At 44.5% G+C, this 19719-nt stretch overlaps 1 protein-coding gene across 1 annotated transcript in view; it reads left to right on the top strand.

Moving 5' to 3' along the window:
• VPS26C (VPS26 endosomal protein sorting factor C) overlaps positions 1–12655 on the top strand; it is a 96845-nt gene extending 84190 nt beyond the window's left edge. Inside the window, exons 6-8 of the mRNA XM_033947685.1 lie at positions 5564–5714; positions 7478–7630; positions 12287–12655. Of these exons, the coding sequence (XP_033803576.1) occupies positions 5564–5714; positions 7478–7630; positions 12287–12369 (387 nt within the window). The 3' untranslated portion in view covers positions 12370–12655. The remainder of the gene's footprint in view (positions 1–5563; positions 5715–7477; positions 7631–12286) is intronic.
• Positions 12656–19719: the final 7064 nt, after the last annotated feature.

Genomic DNA, 19719 nt, shown 5'->3' with positions numbered 1-19719 from the left:
TTCTTCAGGTGTGGTTCTCTTGCTTGGTTCATTGGCTTTGAATATTCTGGTGAAAAAAAATGTTTTGTATCTTTTCTCCAGTACCTTTTCTACCAATGTTACTGTTGTGTCTCTGTTTCTAAAATAAAGTCCAAATTTATACCGGTCTCTGAAGTGGAGGAGCAGCAGGCTGAAAACTAGGAAAGCCCTGTTCACATCCCACTGCTGTTTGTAATCTTAGACTTCATAAACACTCTATTGCCTGAGGTACAAACGGATTCTAAGCCCTCCAAGGACAGGAAAATACCCAAATCTAACTCTCCCTGAACCACAGAAGAAAAAAATAAATGTGAGCTAAATCCATATCCCTTCTCTCGTTGCCTCTGTAGTCTCAGATCGGTGTAAGACTAATTCTGGTCTTATTATTGCCTTGTAAACTCTTTGCTGTTATTGTTAATAACACAGCAATTTCCTCTTGCTGCTTCTTCCAGCTCCATGAGGATCAGATGTCAGGAGCCTTCGTTCACAAGTAGTCAATAATTTTTCTCCCTATTTTTAATTTTTTTTTAATTTTTATAAATTTGAATATTTACAATATCCAGTAATACAAAGGAAAAATGGTTATCTCATAAGCAATTATTCAATCATACATGAATTCCTTTTTAAGCCCACATAAATAGAGAGACATGATACATTTTCACAAAAACCAAAATTTATAAGAAAAGATAAAGAAAGAACTTCTCGACTCATTCCCGTGAGTCTGAAACCTTTCCTTACTATAAAGGGATTCTTAATTTTTCCTCATAAACTCAGCTCTGAAACTTAAAAGAAAAATTTAATTCAATTCTGTTCTCGAGTAATTAGAAATTGTTGTAGTTGAATGGGATCCAAAAACATATTCAATGTCTTGTAATTTAACAAGACATTTACATGGAAATTTTAGGTAAAAAGATGCCTCTAGAGCCAACTTTTAATCTCAAAAACTCTTTCCTCCTTAGCTGAGTAGCTCTAGAGACATCGGGAAAAATTCTAACCAAATCTCCACAAAATTTTGTTAATCTATTTTTGAAATAAAGTTTCATTATTAACATCTTATCTATCTCACTCATGCATGTTATCACCAGAGTTGACCAACTTTGAATCACATCCTGACTATCTTCTAGGAATTCAGTCAAATTAATTTCGGTTGTGACCAAATGGTCAGCCTCCTGGGCAGATTCTATTCTTTTTCGAGGAACATAATAGTAATTATTAATTGGGAAATTCTCCGCATTGTGCAATCCCAGTACTTCTTTAAGATATTTCCTTAATAAAATTTCAGATGATAATAAATGGGTTACTGGGAAATTGACCAAGCGGAGATTCCTCGCTCTATACATATTTTCCATTAATTCCATTTTGGAATGTATCACAGTAGAATCTTTTAACAGCAGATATACTGAGACAGCTTGAAGAGTATTACATGCTTCCGTCACATTTAAACGTCTATCTAAACAACTCAAATTGTTATCCACATTCACTAATTTATGAGAAACAGCTTGTGAAAAATCCACAGTTTGTTTCATCGTTGACCTGAGAAACCCTTCAACTCTAGAAATACCTAACCACAAATCTTTAAGGGTAATATCTCGTGTTTCCGCCGTTGGTGGTTGTTCCTCCATTACACCTGAAAAATCAAGTGGTTTAGGTATTTCAATATAGTCCAATTTATTTAACTGAGTGGGGGACACCACATGTTCGATGGATATAGTAGGGTTTATATCCCACTATCACTCCCTATTTTATAACCCCTCCCAAATATACCCAGTCTGGCCAGCATGCATGGCTTTGAAATCTTGAATCCAACCACTAGATGTCACCCTTAAGCAAGAATCATGATTTCTTTTTCCCTCTCCTCTTCATTGTCCCCCCCCCCCCCAGGCTATAAAAGCTGCCTCTGCAGAATCCACAGCTCCAGTCAATCTGGGGAATGGAAGATCCCCTAGCCACAGAGCCATGGGGCTGTCCATAACATATTTCTTTTTATTACAGGTAAAAGCCTCTCATTTCCCTGTCCTTAGACCATCCTGCCTTGGTTCTCACTTTGATATGTTTTAAGAAGCTACAATGTGGCTTGTAGAGAGAAATAATTTCATTCTTCTACAATCGATGGCTGGGACAAACAGGCTGGCAGGATTTCTCAAACTCTACAAGCAGGAAAAACAATGGACTCGTACAGCTACCAAGAGCTGCTGGCAGGGAGGCCAGGGCCTGCCAGCAGAAGTTCAAAAAGATATGCGATGGAGTAAAAGAGAAGAGAAAGTGATAGGGAAGGGAGGGGAAAGGTTGGAGAGTGAGAGGGAAGACGTGGCATATGGTCCGGGGATTCAGTGAACACCCTGAAGGCTGAATCAATCACAGATGCTGGCTCCCAGCTCTTGCTCCAAACCTCCATACTGAGCATCCTGCTGTCAGGGTATTCATTGTCTAGTAGTGAATCCTGCAGCTCTACATGCAAAATGCAACAAGCGAAAAGAAATAAAAAAAATAAAAGTATGACTGGAATTCTGTGCAACACCTTAATTATGCGTCACACAGGCCTGCCTCAGGGCTGGGGGGGACACGACAGAGGACAAGCCTGTGTTAAGCACCAAAAGCAAGAGTTAGGAAGTTAGGAAGAGAAGGGAAAGGAAGCCACAGATGTAGTGGACCTTTAAGTGTGTGTGTGGGGGGGGGAGGGGGAGCAGTTGGTCCTATAAGGGAGGGCTGGAAGTTGGACAGAGAGAAACTGGACCTGTAAAGGAGGGAGGAGGCAGCTGGACCTGGGAGGGAGGGAGCGCTGGGTTTGTTATTCACTGTGATAGTTCAGGATTCTTTTCTTTTGTTAACTGCACTGAACTGAGACGTGGTTGCGGTATAAAAGTGAATTGTGTTATATCCTCTGTGAGGCTGGGAGGGAAGAGTTTTGCGGTTGCACTCTGTGGCTGGTAGTTAAGAAAAACAGGATAGATTCAATGTTTTTATTGTAAAAAAAAAAAAATTTAATAAACATACACAAAGAATAACAGTGGTGTAGTAAGGGGGAGGGGAACCCCTCCCCCGCCCCTTTCCATGTAGCTTTTTAACTTCTCCGGTATGAGCAGCACGCTCATGTCGTTGTCAGCTCGCCCTTTGACATCACTTCCTAGGTGCGGGTCCCGGATGTGACACTTAAGAAAGCGCCAATGCGTGTAGCAGCCTAATGCTGAGGAAGTAGAAAAGGCTCAGGAGAAAGCGGGGGGGGGGGGGGGGGCGAGGAAGAGGGGTTCCGTGCCGTTAGGAAGATGGCGCCAGAGGCAGACCATCCCCCTTGCCCCCCCCGTACTACTTCACTGGGGTAAAACACCACATAAACCATTGCCTAAAATAATAATAATAATAATTTATTTTCTTGTATACCACCCAACCAGTAGTTCTGGGCGGTTCACAACAGGAGAACACTGAGACATTTCAGCACAAGGTACAGTTTCATAGATTACGTACAATCTAAAATTATATAATAAAAGTCATACAATTGTTAAAAACATTCAAGTACAATGTTAAAAATTATTAAAAAATTAAAAAATACTTTGACAATAAGAATAGAAACAGAAGACCTCATTAAAATATATCAAAATTAATATTCTTATTTGTCAAATAAATAGGTCTTTAGTGATTTCCTAAAGAATTAGATTGAACAATCACCGGACTTAGCCAGGAGTTCAACTTCCTAGCTTGATACTCCAAAGTCCTGTCTAAAAAGGTCTTTGGAGTAAGGAAGATGAACTTTCCAGAATTTCTAGTTCCTTTTGTTGAGTAAGAAAGTTTCAGATAGGGGGACAAATAATGAGGGAGCATGAGACTCTACAGCCATGTTGGCATCTGTTTTATTCCTTGGCCTTTTTGATAAGTGTAATATGGTTTTATTGGGTTTACTAGATAGACATAGGCTGCAAAATTGAGATTGGTTGGGGACTGAGTTTGATAGGGTTTACTCTTTTGACTGAGCAAGCTACACTGGCTCCTAGTTAAGGGCATGGATGACTTAAAAGGTTTATATGGGTTTAGCTCCTGAATATTTAACATTCTTTTTTCCTTATATATCCCCCAAACAGTTGCTTTGTTCAACAGCAGATTCTCACTTATAGATTCCAATATTTAAATGATATTTGTTTGCAAGACACCAGAAATAAAACTATTGTAGGACAAGTTCACACAGTTCAGAATAGTTTTATCTCTGAACTTGGGCAATATATCGTCATTTAAGGAGTTTTCATCAAGTCTTAAAACATGGCTATTTCGGTATTTATTTATTCAGTTTTCTATACTGTTCTCTCAGGGGAGCTCTGAATGGTTTACATGAATTTATTCAGTTACTGAAGCATTTTTCCCTGTCTGTCCCGACAGGCTCACAAACGGGCTAATGCGGGGATCAAGTAACTTGCCCAGGGTCACAAGGAGCAGCGTGGGTTTGAACCCATAAGTTCAGGGTGCTTTAACCACTGCATCATTCTAGAAATCAAAATGTAGCAAAAATGAGCCAAGTAAAGGATAATCAAGGCACTGTGACATCATTGATGAGGTTGGCTCTTAGGCATTGGTGGAATGAGGCATTATGACATCACAATACCAGCTGTGGTTATCAGAGGCTGAAATTCTTCACACTATTTATTCAATTTTCTACACTAAACTCCCAGGGGAGCTCAGAACGGTTTACATGAATTTATTCAGGTACTTAAGCATTTTTCCCTCTCTGTCTCGGTGGGCTCACAATCTATCTAATGTACCTGGGGTAATGGGGGGATTAAAGGGCAAATTCCGTAAGAAGCGCCCAAAAGTTAGGCGCCAATATAAGCACTGTTAAGCGTGATTCAAGTAAAATTGGGTGCTGTTTAGTGAATCATACTGAGCGGCACCTGTTTTGGAAGCGCTCATTAAATAGGCCAGCTCTAGGCACAACTAAAATTTAGGCGTCCATGCGAGCACTTAAGCACGCTTAAGAGCAGTTATTCTGTAAGAAGGCGCCTAACGCATAGCTTCGCCCACGCCTAACATGCATAGCGCCTATTTTTTTAAAGGCCGCCTAAATTTTTAGAGGCGCCTTGTTACAGAATCGTGCTTCCTTGATAGGCTTCTAGGTTTCAATTAGTGCTGTTTAAAAAGCTTAATTGAGCTCGTTATTCAATTTAGATAGGCGCCTAACTAGTTGGGCGTCTCCGAAATAGGTGCCTAACTTTAGGTGCTGGTTACAGAATTTGGATCTAAGTGCCTTGCCCAGAGCCACAAGGAGCAGCATGGGTTTGAACCCACAACCTCAGGGTGCTGAGGCTGTAGCTTTAACCACTGTGCCACACTCTCCCCTTTATAAAATATTGTGGCCGCTACGCATTATAATAACCAATACTGAACTGTGCTGTTTCATTAGATTCTGCAGAATCCATGTGGAACTTTGTGGATTAGGCAGGATACAAATTTGTTTAGTGAATTTTTTTTTAAAATGTCTCTTTGATGCTTTTGTTACATTTAGTTTTTGTTCTTTACCTGTCTGATGTCTGTGCACTTAGTTACCTTTGCTCTGTTTTCTTAGAGAGCTGCACTTCCAAAGTTTCTCATCAGAGGGCATCTGAATTCTACCAATTGCATCATTACGCAGCCTCTGACCGGAGAGCTGCTGGTCGAGAGTGCCGAAGTCGAAGTCAAAAGCATTGAGCTCCAGCTAGTTCGAGTGGAAACCTGTGGTGAGTTCTCTTCTACCGTCCCTTGTCCACAGCAGAACAGGCTCAGAAACTCCAGCAAAAGTGCACGGAAAGATAGCTGGCCCTGCCATGACTTCTACAGCATCTGAATGTATATAATCCAAGAGATTCCGAAATTCTTATAAGCTTTCGTGTTTCCCCTGCATTCCTGGGGGCTGCCAATCCCTGAATCTGGTGGCTTTGCTTTAGCCCTGATGTCACAAAGGACGCATCTGATTCTGTGCAAATGGATGATACCACCTAGCCCAAGTCATCCTTGACCTTGCAGGATCATTTTAAACCCTTTTCCCATGGCGTTCCAGACACTTCAATTCCGTTTTCTAACAGAGAGGGGGTTACAAATGCAAACAAGAATGGCGCTTTTAAAAACAAAACTAAATCATCCTGTCTGGGATTACTTGGAAGAAATCATCTCCTTGAATTTGCTAGTGTGGGCTGCACTAATGTCCAAATAGAAAATGTGAGTGTGGCTGCAGTAAGTGAGTGCACACAAAGGAGTTTCTATGGAGGAAACCCAAGAGACCACTGTGTATGGTGGAAAAAAAAAAGTGAACTTTAATATTACTGTATAAACTCAACTATAAGTCGATCCAAATATAAGTCAAGACCCCCATTTTTCCCCAAAAAAGGAGGAAAAATGGTTGACTCGAATATAAAACAGGCGGCTTAATATTCAAGTGCCCTGCTAAGATCTGCACCCAGCACCCCCTCCCTCCCCTGTCAGGCTGTGCACCCAGCCTCCTCCCTGCCAGGCACTGTACACAGTCCCCTTTCCTCCCTGCCCTGCCAGGTTCTCCACTCTGTACACAGTCCCCTTCCCTCCCAGGCTCTGCACCCTGTACCCCCTCCCTGCCTTGTCCATTGTACCTCCTCTCTGCCTAGTGGTCCAGATGTGTGGCGGGCAGGAGCAAGTTTTCCGTGTTCCTGCCCCGCTGCTAAATTGGTCGCTGCCGTGAGTTCTGACTTCAGCTGTACCAAGCATATGATATAAATATGATATAAAATATGCATCAGTCTAATAAATGGCTAACTTCTCTGGATCTCCAGGATGCATACCTATCTATCCAAATCCATCCGACACAGGACGTTCCTGCATTTCACATGCATTCCCTTTCGGCCTTTCTAATTCTTAATGTTTGATATAAAACGTGTAACTTACCTGTTTTAAATTAAATTGTTGGCCTGCTGCTGTATATCAGGTGCTGGGTTATAGAGGGATAAAAGCAGTGTTCAACTGGGCTGCCAGGGTCTTTTCTATACAGGGTAACTAAAATAAAGCGAGCCCAGTATTACAAAGCAAGTGATGCATTCACCGGAGGATGTTGAATAGAGAATGACATGGGGACCAATTTGTCCTGTCCCATCCCTGCAAGCTCTGTCCTCATTTGCACAAGCCTCAAACTCTCTAAAATCATAAGTGTTCAAGGTTTGTGCAGATGAGGACAGAGCTTGTGGGAATATGGCATGGACAGGGACAGAACTCGCGGGGACGGAACAGGGTTGGAGACAGATCCTATGGGGACAACTTTGCCCCCATGTCATTCTCTAATAGTGAACACAACTTGCTTATCCTTTGATTTTTGCACATATAAGGATAAAAATGGGGACATTTAGCTTGTCAAAACACCCTACTTTTTACCCATATTTTTAGGTACCTCAGTATATTTGCATGCACTTTGCCCAATAATGTTGCTGCCTTTTGCTTTTTCTAGCTGGGTGTTTATTTTTTTTGTTGTTTTCTTAAGGCTGTGCTGAAGGATATGCCCGGGACGCGACAGAGATTCAGAATATCCAGATAGCTGAAGGGGACGTTTGCAGAGGGTTGCCAATTCCTATCTACATGGTTTTTCCCAGACTCTTCACCTGTCCAACCTTACAGACCACCAACTTCAAGATCGGTAAAAAGCTGTTGGTTTTTAAAAAACTTTTAACAATTTCCAAAAATATGGAGGGATTTAAAACAATCATTTTTAGTTGAAAAAGTATTTTCAGTAATATATGGCATAAGTACAATAGATTTTGGGGTCCTTTTACAAAGGCGCGGTAGCGGTTTAACGCGGAATACCACACATTAAACCGCTTGCCGCACTAGTACCTAGACTGCCAGAATTACATAAAGGTACTGGGGGAGAAGGGTCCTTCAGAAAGGTACCGGGGGAGAAGGAGGGAGGGAGGGGTCCTGCAGAAAGGTACCGGGGAAGGAGACCCTCCTGCCGGAATTAAATTAATCAGGAGGTTTCCCAGCCCTGCAGAAAGATACCGGGGAAGGGAACCCTCCTGCCGGAATTAAATTAATCAGGAGGTTTCCCAGCCCTGCAGAAAGATACCTGCTGTAATTGCAGTAAATTAATCACTAATATAAATGTACAATAAATGTACAGCTGAGGCAAGAGGCCTTGTGCTGGACATGTGAATTGCTTTAAAAAAAATTTAAAAAAGAGGAAATAAAAATGTAAAGGTATTAGAGATGTGCATTTTCCAAAGCTGAACAGGAAACAGAAAAACTTCCTGCCTGCCCTGTCCCTACCTGCCTGGCAGGGAGGGGGGACAGGGTGCAGAGCCTGGCAAGGAGTGTGGGGTTGGGTGCAGAGCCTGGCAGGAAGAATTTGGTTCAGAATGTTTTTTTCTTGTTTTCCTCCTCTAAATCTAGGGTGCAAAAAATACGGTAATTCTCTAAAACTGTGTACCTGCCAGTAAAGAACTATGTAAATTCTTTGGAGTCACTATTAAGCATGCTTTAAGCAAGCAGAAGCGGATCTTTCCCACTTAAACCCTGCTGAATTGGCTGGCTGTGAGTATTCAGTGGTATTACCTGTTTAATCAGCCAACATATTCAGGCTGGCAAAAACTTTAATAGGTAGCTCATGTGAAACACACTTCAAACAATCCCGACATGGGCCGTGTTTCAGCAAATGCCTGCTTCAGGGGTTCATAATCTACAATACCATAAAAACATCAATAACATATATGAAATAATTTACACTAAGGTGTAGAACAGGAGCATCACCTCCACAAGTCAAGCACAACAAAACAAACAGTGGCGATGACCAATCAAAACTGGTAAGCTTTGTATATTTCACAAATCTCTCTTATTTACTTCAATAGCTCAGTGGCTCGACATGTACATGTTTCGGCCGCACTGGCCTGAATCAGGAATCTTGAATATTTTAAAGACAATGGTGACTTATACTAGACCAATTCCAAATGCTGATATTGTGCTTTGGAGTGAAGTGGTCCAGGAACCAAAAAGTTTCTGTGGTGATGAAAGTCAAAAAGTGATTAAAACACCTGCTCTTATTCCAGTCCTTGGGACACACCCTACCAGTCTTATTTTCAAATACAACAGCACATGCCCATCGTATGCAGATCGATCTCTTGCATATTTATTATATATATGATAAATATTGGATTACTGTATTTTTCGCTCCAAAAGACACACTTTTCCCCCTACAAGTGGGTGAAAATCTCTGTGCGTCTTATGGAACGAATATAATTAAAGTGTTGCTATGTTAGGGTAACAGTGAGACTGCAGTCAATGGCAGAGAGAGGAAGTGAGCACGTGACTGAGTACCTGTGACATGGGGCGGCACTCATAGCGACAGACAAAATTAACCCTTCCCTGGTGAGTTACATACCCTCAAGGCAAGGGGGAAGAATCGCGCATTTCCTTTCCGGCGTTTGGGGAGCAAAGGATATCAGTTCTTCCCCCAGGGAACTCGAGTCTCTTCCTGAACCCGCAACTGGCAACACTGAGCGACGGTGCGAACATGGCTTGAGGTGCACACTCAATTGAGACACGAGGAGCAGGCCTCTGTGTGGCGCGCGTCTTACCCTCCTGCTGCCCCGCCCCCTTCCGTGGCTGCTGTGCTGCGGAACCTGCTTTCAGAGGAGAAAGTCGGAGGGATGAGGTTACAGGTGACACCGGTTGTTGAGATCCCCAGTGGCTTCAGTACTCCAGGCGGTGGTGGGTCCGGCAACCTCGTGCCATGCTGTCTGCTTGGAATTTCCTGAAGCGGCACCGGAGGAAGCTGCTGTTCTTGGGTGCCACTGTCGGAGCTTCCTACGTTGTCATAGGTTAAATTGACATCTACCAAAAACAACCTTTTGTTATGCTGGCCTGTATTATGGAACTATCTAAGTAACTGGAAATTCTTTCATTTCATTAATCTCAGCTTTCATAAAGCTGTGAAAACTTGGTTTTAAAAAAATCTCATTTAACTGAAAGAATGTAACATTAAGTTATGGACTTTTAATGTTGTCAGGGAAGGGGGACAGGGTACAGAGCCTGGCAGGAAGGAGGGACAGAGTGCAGAGCCTGGCATGGAGTGAGGGGGCTGGGTGCAGAGCCTGGCAGGAAGGAGGGACAGAGTGCAGAGCCTGGCAAGGAGTGAGGGGGCTGGGTGCAGAGCCTGGCAGGAAGGAGGGACAGAGTACAGAGCCTGGCAAGGAGTGAGGGGGCTGGGTGCAGAGCCTGGCAGGAAGGAGGGACAGAGTGCAGAGCCTGGCAAGGAGTGAGGGGGCTGGGTGCAGAGCCTGGCAGGAAGGAGGGACAGAGTGCAGAGCCTGGCAAGGAGTGAGGGGGCTGGGTGCAGAGCCTGGCAGGAAGGAGGGACAGAGTGCAGAGCCTGGCAAGGAGTGAGGGGGCTGGGTGCAGAGCCTGGCAGGAAGGAGGGACAGAGTGCAGAGCCTGGCAAGGAGTGAGGGGGCTGGGTGCAGAGCCTGGCAGGAAGGAGGGACAGAGTGCAGAGCATGGCAAGGAGTGAGGTGGCTGGGTGCAGAGCCTGGCAGGAAGGAGGGACAGAGTGCAGAGCCTGGTATATTTTATTAAATATATTAAGCACCATTTGGTTCAGAATATGTTTTTTTTTTCTTGTTTTCCTCCTCTAAACCTAGGTGCATCTTATGGTCAGATTGTGTCCTGGGAACTATGCTGGGAACCTCTGAACATATAGAAATCCTTTCTTAATGTTAGACACAGGCTCTTAAATATGTAGAGTGTACATGTGTCTAGGAAAGATTGAATTTTTCTATTTAAAGTCATTATATTTTTATATCACCAGGAGAAATGAATTGCTCCTAAAATTATAAGCAAGTCAAGGAATAAAAATCAAGCACTTTGCAGATAGTATTAAGCTTTTAATGGGTCTTATTATGGGAAGGAGAGAAACCAAATTTATATAAAAATATTAATTTCTCTAAATTAGAATTTACAAACTTTTATCATGAAGTCATTTGGTTATGGGTTTAAGCAAAGACAAATATGAGATGTTCAGCTTACACTGACATACTGTCCTGTCTCAAAATACTAGACAATTTGCAAGGATAAGCGATTGCATTGTCCGCTTGCTTGGTGGAGTTCTGGAATGTTATTATGCTCTTTAATATCCTCCCTGTCCTTCCTGTTTCTGGAGTAGTTCTGGTCCATTGGTTCCTTGTTCACTTCAGCTCATTCTGGTCACTCCAGATTACTTCTGGGTCCTTAGCTATACGCTGGCCCCACAAGATAATCTGGCCCTCGCCTTGCTGAAGATAGGTAAATGTGAGCATTCATCCCCTTGAGGGTTGCCTGAGAGCTCCTGACAAGCTCTCCTTCTGGGTTCCTTCAGTCTAGAGATCATGGGAAGAGATTCCTCTTAATATTGGGGTGAAACTACATGTCCTTCCCAGCAGGCAATTCCCCAGTATTTAAATCTATATGCAAATGAGTTGTCATCAGTTTCTTTAAGAGCTCTGCTTCCCTTTTCCTTAGACCCACATTGTCTTCTGGTAGTGCTTTCTCAGTAAGGCATTTCTCTTCAAGTTCATAGTTTCTGGTAATGGGACGTTCACTAGGCCACAGTACCTGTGTATGAGTGACACAGCATTTCCCCCTACCAGGCATATTTGAGTGACACAGCACTCTCTGCCTCCTCAAACCACCATCATCCCTCCCCATCCACATGACAAGGCATTCCCCACCTGTCCTACTATCATCCACCTGAGGAATGCAGCACTCCCACTCCCTCTCCCACTAGCACCACCCACCTGTGTGACACAGCAATTCCTACCCACCTTCTGCCACCACTCACCTGAGTGATAGCACTCTCCACCTCCTACTACCACCATTACCCACCTGAGTGACAAAGCATTCCCCATTCCCCTCCTATCATCACCACCCACCTGGGTGACGCAGCACTCTCCGCCCCCACATCAACAGCCCTATGTGAGTGATACCATTCTCCCCATTCTCTCCTACAAGCACAGCCACCCCCACTCACATGAGTGATGCAGTGTTCCCTGCCCCTCCACCAACAGCCGCATGTGAGTGACACTACTTCCTGCTCCCTCCCACCGCCATCCACATGAGTGACACAGCACTCTCCACTACCACGAGGCCATGTTTCTGTGATGCAGCACTCATCAGCCCACCAACCCACTCATTGCTGAATGACTGATCAGAATGTGTCATTGTTTGAATTTCATTGTTTTGTATACTGGGAGGAGCATGACGAGAAGATCTACTTTCTTAGTGTTGCTCTCTCTCCATTGAGTAACGGGGTTTTTCTCTCTTTCAGAGTTTGAGGTGAATGTGGTGGTAATTCTGCAGGATGACCATCTCATCACAGAGAACTTCCCCCTCAAGCTGAGCAGAGTATGAGTACGCCAAGGTCTGGCAGGACACCTACTGGCCTGGGTCAAGAAAGCACAGAGAGCAAGTTAAATAAAGAGCAAAATCTTCTCCCTGGAAGTTCAGTTTGCGCTGTGCATTTAAGTCTAGCAGCAGTCGATACATAAAACTGCCTCAGCAAGTAGTGACTGTTGTCTGTATGAAGAGCACCCTCCTGCTTCCTGCCTGTGCACATGGAAATCATTCTTTCACAGTATTTTTCTTGTATATATGTGCCAAGTCTTTCATCTAAACATGTCATTTAGCTCAACTCTGATTATTTCGAGCCTTCTTTATGGAACCATAGCCCCCACCAGACAGAGCGCTGCCAGTGGCAGTTTTTTAACCGCATGGGGTATGCAACAGAAAAGTGAGGGCTGCTGGTTAGCCCTCCCCCTGGCTTTTCACAGCATGAGTAGACCTCCCTGGACTGCTGTTGTTACATAAAATGGCAGGAAGAAGCTGAGCTCAGTCCTAGCTTGCTTGGATTTGAAACTGAAAGGACAATTGGGATAAAAGTCATGCTTGCTTTCTAGGAAAGCCTGTTCGCAGTACAGCAAAAAGTCTGTGCATTATGGTACAGCACACAGACTCCTGGCTGCATTGAGGGTCCCAAGTTACCCATCTGAACAATACATCTGCTTGAAGGCTGGTTATGAGACATCCAATTTCTGCTCAAATTTGGATTCTTATGCTCTGCTCTCCTCTGAATCACATAGTCAGTCTAATGTTGCACGATAGAACATGTTCAGTGATGTTGGGCTTGGAGGAAAATATATTTGTTTTCACTTTTAGAGGTGTTGGCACGCAAGGAAAGCCTAGATTAATGACCTAACCCAGTGGTCTTAAACTCACGGCCCGTCAGGTGTCATAATCACAAAAGTAAAATAAAATAGTTTCTTGATCATATGTCTCTTTAGCTATAAAGTACAATATTATTATTAAGACTTAGCCAAAAGGAAAGATTTATAAACTATAAAGAGATTTACCTCATGCAAAATTGTCATTTCTGTAATAAGACATTAACTATTTTTTTCTGAGGCCCTCCCAAGTACCTACAAATCCAAAATGTGGTCCTGCAAAGGGTTTGAGTTTGAGACCACTGACCTAACCTGAATGAAATAAAGGTTCAAAAAATGGTCAGTCACATTTACAAAAACGTTACAGTTTAGAGCGCTGTCTTGCAAATGTTTTTCACCGTGCACATTAAACTTGGGGCCACGTCTAGAGGGCCTTTGCGGATGCATGGACATCAACCAATGATGTCACACGCAGATACGTGACATCATTACATTGATGTCCGCGCATACTCAGAGGCTCTACAGACGTGGCCCTGAGGTCGGGGGCCTTCCAAAACCCAAATTGCTGGGTTTTGGAAATCCTTCCCTCGCCGCAGGGAAGAGGAGACAGTCTCATTGTAACGATAGATAAAAAACCGGATAGTCCATCTAGTCTTCCCAACCTGATTCAATCTAAAAAATTTGTTGGTTGTTTTTTTTTTTTCTTCTTCTCCTTAGCTAGAATCTAAAGCTCTGCCCGGTACTGTTCTTAGGTTCCAACTACTGAAGTCTCTGTCAAAGTTCACTTCAGTCCATCTACACTAGGGATCTCAAAGTCCCTCCTTGAGGGCCGCAATCCAGTCGGGTTTTCAGGATTTCCCCAATGAATATGCAGATCTATTAGCATACAATGAAAGCAGTGCAAACAAATAGATCTCTTGCATATTCATTGGGGAAATCCTGAAAACCCGACTGGATTGCAGCCCTCAAGGAGGGACTTTGAGATCCCTGATCTACACCCTCCCAGCCTTTGAAGCCCTCCCCAGTCCATCCTCCACCAAACGGCCATGTACAGACACAGACCGTGCAAGTCTGCCCAGTACTGGCTTTAGTTCTTCAATATTTACTACTAGTATTTTAGCCCGTTACATTAACGGGTGCTAGAATATATGTCTATGTGTCTTTATTTCTGTCTCTCTCTCCCTCCCGCTGTCTATCTCTCTCCCTGGCCCCCTTTGTCTATCTGTCTTTCTGTGTCTCTCCCTGGCCCTGTGTCTTTCTTCTTTTCTTTCTATCTATCTGTCTCTCTCCCTGCCTCCTATGCAGCAGCATTTCTCTCCCACCACTTCCCTGTGCAGCAGCCACAACAGCATTCCCTCCCCCTCCATTTTCCTCCCCCCCACACCTCTTCCCTGTGCAGCAGCAGCGTTTCCCCTACCCCCCTTTCCCTTCCCGCGGTCTGGCCAGCTCCCTTCGTGCCTCCCCCCCCTTCCCTTCCCGTGGTCCCGACAAACCTTCCAATTCCAGCAGCATCTGCAGCACTCTACACATGCTGCTTCGGGGCCTTCTACTGCCCAGCAAATCAGGGCAGTAGAAGGCCCCAAAACAGCATGTGTAGAGTGCTGCAGACGCTGCTTGAATCGGAAGGTTTTCAGGACCCGCAGCCCTTGCCGGACCCGAAGCGAGCTCTGGGAGGTTTTGGGTTTTTATCCTTCAGATGGCAAGAGCCGCCGCGGCCGAAAGACTCTGTGCCGCCGCACGCATGCGCACTCCTACCTGCGGGTCCCTACAGTGCACGGAAAATGGGAGCACGCAGGTGGGAGTGCGCATGCGCGCTTAGGGCTTTATTATATTAGAATTATATTAGATATGACATATGATGTGATTACAATATTCTCTCTATCCCTTCCTCTGTATCTTAATTTCCCTTCTTATCCTTCAGTTCAGTCTCTTTTTTTTTTTCATTCTCTCTTATCCTCTGTATCGTCCCCCCCCCCCCCCCCACCTTTCTTTCTGGCTTCCTGGCTTCTCCATCAGCTAGAGGGAGCAGTCTCCTCAGCAGTTGAGTTACTTGCCGGATCAGGCGCTTCTCTTTCCTCTTCTAGCCCTGTCCTCAGCCCATCCTTTCCCAGCACAGCCCGGAAACAGAGAGGCAGGGACACGGTCGCAGGAGACACTGTGGCTCGCTGCCATTTTCCATCGCGTCATCTTCCGTCACGCCCTGCAGCCTCCAACAGCCGCCGCGGCCAACATCCTCCTCGGGGGATTCTCGCGCATGCGCACTCCTACCTGCAGTGCCCTACAGCGCACGGAAAATGTGAACACGCAGGTGGGAGTGCGCATGCGTGCTTAGGGCTTTATTATATTAGATGGAAATCATGGGCTGGATGCTCATTTGGAAGGGGAATGAGAAAAGGTTCCATTAGCCCTCAGCAAATGAGAATGCCCATAGGGAGGAATGCTGAGCAAGCCATGGGATTTCAGGGTGGGTCAGTTCCAGAACCTTCCAAATCATTCTATAAAAGCTGGTCTGTTAAGCAGAGAAGAGAAGAAAGATGGATGTTTGGAACTATCTATGACTCATACCAGGTGAAGTAGGAGAAGCCAACTGGGAGCATGTTAAAGAGGTTCTTGGAATAGAAGATTCTGTAAAAGCAGTGAGTTAAGACTTGACACGGTCGCTGGAGACACTGGCCACTTTCCATCGCGTCATCTTCCACTGCGGCCTGCAGCTGCTGCAGCCTACAGCCACCGTGGCCATCAGCCGCCGCTGCGGCCTGCAGACACCGACAGCCGCTGCGGCCGACATCCGCCTCGGGGGATTTGTCGCGCATGCGCACTCCTACCTGTGGTGCCCTACAGCGCACAGAAAATGGGAACATGCAGGTGGGAGTGCGCATGCGCGCTTAGGGCTTTATTATATTAGATTATTTACTGATTCTAGATTCTTTGTTCATCCCACGCTTTTTTGAACTCCGTCACAGCTTTCCTCTCCACCATGTATCTCACCATGGCACACAATTTGCAATTCACTGTTTTAGAGACACAAGCACCATAACATTGGCTCTGGGTAAGGGAAGAGAATTAAACATCAAGTTTTTGTTTGCCAACTAACCCTGTCCTGCTGTATAAAACATGTACAAATGATTAGCATAAAATTCACTGATGCCTTATCAAATTGTTACTGCTACAGAGTTTGGTTTAGTTTATAATTTCTTTATTCATTTTTTCATATTACAAGTGTATCAGAAAAATTTATATGATCTTATAAATACACACTTGATTTACCTTCATGAACACTTTAAGTACAACATATCATATTTATATTCATATTTTATAATGTTTTAAATAATATGTAATTCATTTAATATGTATGACCAATATAAATAAAATAAACCCCCACTCCCAATCCCTCCCTACCTATTTCAGAAAATCTAACCTAATCCTTTAAAATTTATTAATTGTATTCAGACCAACACTCCTTTGGATATTGTGTTCACTTTTAGAACAATGATCCTAAAATTATTTCCTATCTTGATTTGTAGTATGAGTTTTTCTAGTGTTTGTATTAGAAATGACAACCTTGGTGATGGCGATAACGGAAACCTGGTTCTCGGAGACCCATGGATGAGATATGGCTGTACCTGGATATAACTTGCTCCGTCGAGACAGAGAAAGCAAAACCGGAGGAAGGGTAGCATTATACATCAGAGAGGACATAAAAGTTACCAGGATCATAGACATCAAGTATACCAGGGAATCCCTTTGGGTGAACCTTGCCAGAGGCTATAACAAATGCCTGTATCTTGGTGTTGTGTGCAGACCTCCAAGACAACAAGACAACATTGACAAAGAATTAATCGAAGACATCAAGACCATCACTCTGCGTGGAGATACTGTGCTGTTGGGGGACTTCAACATGCCTGATGTAGACTGGAATTAACTTTCCGCTATGACCAGCGGCAGCAGGAGGTTACTAGCCTCCATACGAGGAGCTCGCCTCAGGCAGATGGTCCTGGAGCCCACCTGAGATTGGGTGATTCTGGACTTGTTGCTCACCAATGGAGACAGTGTCACAAAAGTTTCGGTAGGTGAGGCTTTGGCATCTAGTGACCACAACATGGTGTGGTTTCACCTCAGGAAGGGAGTCACTAGGTCAAATACATCGACAAAGGTCCTTAACTTTAAGGGAGCTAACTTCCAGAGCATGGGAGATTTTGTCTATGAGGTGCTGCAAAACCAGGACACAACGGACAGTGTGGAGGTACTGTGGTCGGCTCTGAAATCTACACTGCAGGAAGCAACCAACCTCTACATAAAGACCGTGAGTAAACGACGGAGAAATAATAGACCCCCAATGGTTCTCCGCGGAGATCTGAGAACTAGTAAAGCAGAAGAAAAGAGCATTTGTATCCTACAAACAATCACTACGACCGGGAGCTAAAGCAGCCTATCTGGTGAAATCTAGAACTGTTAAGACAGCAGTCAGGAGTGCCAAACTCCGGATGGAAGAAAATATAGCTAGGCATGTTAAAAAAGGGGATAAATCCTTTTTCAGGTATGTTAGTGACAGAAAAAAGAACACAGACGGGATTGTACGCCTAAGGAAACCTGATGGTAACTATTTAGACTTGGACTCAGACAAAGCTGAATACTCAATGGATACTTCTGCTCGGTCTTTACCTGTGAGGTGCCGGAAAACAAGGAAGTGCTCGGAGGACCCATTCTGGGATTTTGAATTTACCGCGAGCAATGTATACCATGAGCTATTGAGGCTAAAGGTGAACAAAGCCATGGGACCGGATAATCTACACCCCAGAGTACTTCGGGAACTGTGAGATGTCCACCACAGACTGGTAAGGATGCTACGTGTGTTTAAGCCCTGGAGCTGATTGCACTTGTTCCACTCTCTTGTCTAGTGAAGAGAGAGCAGGGAAAAGTGCACAGCCTTCTATAGACGTGGTGGTGGCAGCGGCAGCAGCAGTTGTTAAACAAGCATAATGACTAGAACTAGGCAAGGATATGCTTCAAATTGAATAGCTTAATGCAGGGGTGCCCAAAACATTGATCGCAAAGCATCGCCAGTAGATCGCAGAGCCAGTGTTTTTCTCACCTTTAAAAGTACTGTACTGTAATTACGGCAGCCTGCAGAGTGAACGTAGCAGGCTGCCGTCAGCCTCTGTAACATGTTCTCTCTGCCGCGGTCCCGCCGCCGACATCAGAGGAGGTGTGGAACCGTGGCAGAGGGAATGTGCTACAGTAGCAGACGGCAGCCTGATACGTTCGCTCTGCAGGCTGCTGTAATTAACTTTCAACTGTGGTAGGCCCAGAGGGAAGAATGGAGGTGAGAACTGACCTGACAGTCACTGTGTGCAGGGAAGCAGCGGAGGTAAGCCCCGCACGTTGGGGTAAAATTGTACCCGTCGCGAGGACCCCGGTGGGAGGGGGGGAAGAGACAAAAGGACCTTGAGGAGGGGTGGGTAAAGCAGCCTTGAACCAAAAGGGAGGGGGGAGACAAGGCAGATCCTGGACTACTAGAGGGGTTAGAGAGGGGAAACACTCTGAACCTAGGAGAGATGCCAGGCCCTGGGGAGGGGAAGACAAAGAGAGTGAGACAAAGACCTGGACCAAAGGTGGAAGGACTCCAAATGTTAGCAGAAGGAAGATAGTGAGAGGGGGAGAAACCTAAAGCAAAGGGGAGGCAAAAGAGAGGGGGGATTATTGGAGGTGTAGACAGAAGAGATAGAGAGGGAGAGACCCTGATGAAGAAAAGAGAGAAAGATGCAAGATCAGAACAGAGGAGGGAGACATGTTGCCAATAGGGGTGGAGGAGAGGAAGAAAAGCTGGACTCCTGGAAGGATAGAGAAAGATGTTGGTTGGGGAATGGAACGAGGTCTGGAGGACAGAAGAGGTGCACTCAGTATATATATATCTAAATATGGGGGGGTGGGGGTCTTTTACTAAGGTGCAGTAGCTGATTTAGCACGCGCTAAATGCTAACGTGTCCATAGAATATAATGGGCGCATTAGCCCTTAGCGTGCAGTAAATTGGCAAGCGCACCGTAGTAAAAGAGGAGGTATATGTTTAGTATTTTTATTGTTGGTAGATCATTTTGACTTGGTCATTTTAAAAGGAGTTCGCAAGCCAAAAAAGTGTGGGCACCCCTGGCTTAATGGTTAGAACTGGAGAGCTGCCAAGTTACCCAGTCCCAGGAGACTAACTTTAGGCCAGCCCTGGGCTTCTGACAACTCTTTCTGGTGCATTATGGAACATGTAGTGCTGATTTCAATTGGTAGACTCAAGGACTACAAAATAGCATACTGAAGTGGATTGCCAGTTCAAAACCAGGACTGGCCAAACTCTCACTCTTGAAGCTGCAGAGCTTGACAGCTCTGCAGCAACAGGTTGAGAACCACTGAACAAGTAATTTTAACCATTGCCAAAAAGTAAGATTTATAATGGCGATGTGTCTAAAGTATAATTTTACAAAGTTTTACATGTGAAAAAAACTTCACAAATGAAACTAGCAAAAGAAAATATCGAAAGATTAGGTCCTTACC

Source organism: Geotrypetes seraphini, chromosome 6 (genome assembly GCF_902459505.1).
Source record: "Geotrypetes seraphini chromosome 6, aGeoSer1.1, whole genome shotgun sequence".
Classification (NCBI taxonomy): domain Eukaryota; kingdom Metazoa; phylum Chordata; class Amphibia; order Gymnophiona; family Dermophiidae; genus Geotrypetes; species Geotrypetes seraphini.
This window is presented reverse-complemented; position numbering and strand designations above follow the sequence as displayed.